The sequence below is a fragment of the Triticum aestivum genome, chromosome 3A (assembly GCF_018294505.1).
Source record: "Triticum aestivum cultivar Chinese Spring chromosome 3A, IWGSC CS RefSeq v2.1, whole genome shotgun sequence".
NCBI classification, from domain to species: Eukaryota; Viridiplantae; Streptophyta; class Magnoliopsida; order Poales; family Poaceae; genus Triticum; species Triticum aestivum.
Window position 1 is genome coordinate 416,991,789 of NC_057800.1, and position 3,606 is coordinate 416,995,394.

Genomic DNA, 3,606 nt, shown 5'->3' on the forward strand with positions numbered 1-3,606 from the left:
TAATTAAGCAACTCAGGATTCAACCTTCTCATGAAAAAGTTGTTCATATTAATCTGGTGGAATTAGGAAACAGTACTTTCAGGCTCATTGCATATAGCAAACAACTGGGGGAAATGCTTACTAAGAGGAGCTTGCCTATGAAGGGAGTCTTTCCACACCCTAGCAATATCATCCATCCCGATTTTTTTTCTTCCAACCATATAAATCTATTTCACCTTTAGAATAGATTTCCAGCAGGGAAATCAGAGAATCTAGGTTGATATATACTCCCAAATTTCCCGAAAAGCTAATTATAGGTTCTTCTCTCCATCGGAACAATAGGGCCGTTATGCTTATTACTAAACTTGTTGAAGAGATGAAATAGAACCAAGGTCTATCTTTTTTATCAGAGGTTGAATCTATCATCAGACGATCGAAATAAAAAATCAATGGAATTACACCGCGCGCTTCTGTCAAAACATTGAACTAAGTTAGTACAAAGTTGAATTATCTATTTTGAAACGGAGAGAGTATTTTTGTAGACTAAGTGAAATCTAAAGAAGTTGACCTAGGACATACTTAGAACTACAAATATTTTGGATCGAGATATTTTTTTTTTGAAGTTCGTTCTTCATACTCCTTCCGTGCTAAAATAAGTGTACCTGATTTAATACAAAGTTATTTTGGAACGGAGGAGTACTTAACATAAAAGTCCCTATCTCAAAATAAAATAAAATAAAAATCAAGAGTCCCAGATAGGACCAAACGCCGGGATGCCGGCCTTCTTGCATCTCCTCACGACGTCCCTGCTCCCCTCCGGGTTGCTCGTCACCACCACCGCCTCCGCGTTCCACTGTCGTGCCGCGCCAACGGCCAGCTCCGAGACATCCGGACGCCCCATGGTCATCGTGTCGTGCACGATCACACGCTCTCCAAGGTTCTCGTTGCTCGTCACCATGGCTCTTATCCCGTCGCCGTAGTTGGCGTCGATGTCCTTGGCCACCCAGACCAGAGATACCTCCGCCCAACTTGGTTGCATAAGGAACGACAGGAACACGCATATGCCGGAGCCGGTCGCGACCATGGTGACTCTCTGGTACATGCTGATGAGGTAGGGCAGCCCGGCGAAGTGGACTGTACGTACCCAAAGGTGGCTGGGCGGGTCGGAGACGAGGCCCCGGGTGAAGTCTCCCACTGCGCCAGCGAGCATGGCGTGAGTGTCCCTGTCGTCGGAGATGATGCCGAAGGCGTGCCACTCGGAGAGCGGCGAGCGGCTGATGCGACCGAGCAGGCCGGCCTTGACGCCGCCTTGGAAGGTTATGATGGACGCGCGGGTAGACGGCGCGGTGACCGTGACCGGCACGCGGCGCACGGTGAGCCACGGGAGGAAGGTGAAGAAGGTGATGGCGGCCGTCAGCCATAGCTCTTGGCGCTTAGCCAGGGAGGCGACGGTCAGCCTGTGGTAAGATCTGATTGCCGGGTTGTAGCCAGCAGTGAGCATGACGAAAGCCCAGAGCAGTGCGAGCGCGCTCCAGCCAGCGAATCGGTGCGTACGCTCGAACACGTTGTGATGGAGGTGGCGCACGAGCGGAAATGCCGCGAGGCACGAGAGTGCAACCAGGCCGAGTATTGCGGACGCGACGCTCACGATCTCGGGTGGCGTCACGCCGCGGAGCTCGAGCGCCTGCACGAGCGCGTATACCAGCCACGCCAGCGAGGACATGCCGCAGCCGCTGTGGACACCGCCGAGGGACTGGAGGATAGCCGTAACGCCGGTCTTTACGGCGACCGGCACCCATGGCCGGCCGAGGAGCGCGACGGTGAGCCAGAAGACTCCCCGGAGCACCGCCTCGGAGCGGCACAGCGTGAGCGCCAGTATATTCCCGATGGCGAAGACGGCGGCGTGGCGCTTGGCGTAAGGGAAGCGGCCGGTTGCCGCGGCAGCGAGCCCCGCCGCATTCAGCGCGATGCAGAGCATGAAGAGTCGCTTGTAAACGGTGAACAAGCCTTGGTCGAGCAGTATGACGCCGAGCCTGGAGTGCCCAGCCGCCGCCCTCACAGGCTTAGCCGGCGCGTTGGATCTCCTGCTCTGCACGCGAGAAACGTCAGCGGCGGTGAGGGACATCTCCTCGTCCGTAGCGACAGACTCATCGTCCGTGTCGCCATCGCTGATGTCGTCGAGGTCGCAGAAGTGGGTGCTCGCACGGCTGCGCGCCGTGAGAAAGCTCGTGGTGGAGTAATTACGGTTGAAAGGCTGAGGGAACCACACCCATCGGCCGCCGCCGGATTCGGCGGGCGGCGAGTCGGAAGGACTAGCGGCAGTGTCTAGAGCAAAGGGGCTTGCCGGCGAGGGCTTGATCTCGAAGGCGACGCCACGGCAGCTAGAGAACTTGATGGCCATGCCCATGGGCTTTGCTGCGGGGCCTTGTTCGTCCATGGCGTCGATCGGCAAGTAACGTGTTCTCCACACGCCTGTACTCTAGTCTAGCATACAACAGTTGCATGGGTGGGGTGCTACCTATGCAGATGCGCATACGTATTTATAGCCAGGTATGGCTAGCTAGCTATAGGCATCGATCATGCACCCATACGAGTGACGATTCAGTTTCAACCATATAAAATTTGAAGTCCAGTTACTCGAGGCAAATTCCGGCGACGGAGAATTAGTCAACTTTCTGACCTTTGCAACTTGATTGGAAATCTATACTACTATATGCCCCGCAAGAAGGGGGGTGCTGGATGAAGCCCTCGCTGTGAGAATTCGCGGCCGCGGCAAGTGTCGATCGTTACACATTGCGACTAGCATCTACTACTATGTCAACCCCAGGACCTTGTGGCCATGGGTGTTCAAAATGAGGTAGTATCCAATGGAAACTTGGAATCTCTAACATGGGCCTTTGGATCTCGAATGTACGGTTCAGATCGTCCAACAACCTGTACCACACATTTTGCGGAAAACGCCTGCTTGCATTTGCATGACGTCTTGGCGATTTGATGTTTAGCAATTTTATTTTATTATGAACTTCTGGGTTATATCTGTTCTTCATATATTGGTTATCTGATTATGAGCGTTCTGGTGAGTACATGTAAAAACTTTAATTATGTGAAACAAGATTTATGTGAAACTCGCTCGATGCAGAAGCCGGGGCTTATCCTCCTTTTAAAAAAGATTACGTGAAACTCAGCAAACTGAAGTTAAACAAGTTGGTGTACTTAATCTTTCCAGTCAAATAGTCAAATTCCAATCGAGTTTGTGGCTTTTGACTATTTCTACTACTCTCATCAGGCTCCTTTGTATATGTAGTTTTATTTGTTTCGACGCTTTCAAAGATTCCATCAAACATGTCCATATCAACTTCATTGAAATGGGTTCACTTCTCCAAATAGGAACATATCAGTTCAATTGTCACAAAGATCACATAATTGGCGTTTCTACTACTATGACACTAGTGTACATGGTCAAGCACTCATATGTAAACAATAATGGAGCTAGGAGGATGCATGATTTGTTAAATGGATATATCTAAATAACATTTTACATCAAAAATCACAACTAATAAGAATGAAAAATTGTTACGTTCTCAACAAGGCTTGCCCATAATGAATCCCCATAGATCATCTCTAGCC

At 50.6% G+C, this 3,606-nt stretch overlaps 1 protein-coding gene across 1 annotated transcript; it reads right to left on the minus strand.

Annotated features, from left to right (window-relative positions):
- Nucleotides 1–721: 721 nt before the first annotated feature.
- LOC123058370 (adenylate-forming reductase 06235-like) lies at nt 722–2,476 on the minus strand. Its single transcript, XM_044481105.1, has one exon. It carries the CDS (start codon nt 2,414–2,416, stop codon nt 722–724), a length of 1,695 nt encoding a protein of 564 aa, XP_044337040.1. The 5' UTR covers nt 2,417–2,476.
- Nucleotides 2,477–3,606: the final 1,130 nt, after the last annotated feature.

Coding starts and splice junctions, on each gene's coding strand:
- LOC123058370 (XM_044481105.1), bottom strand. CDS start 2,416: ATGGACGAACAAGGCCCCGCAGCAAAGCCCATGGGCATGGCCATCAAG.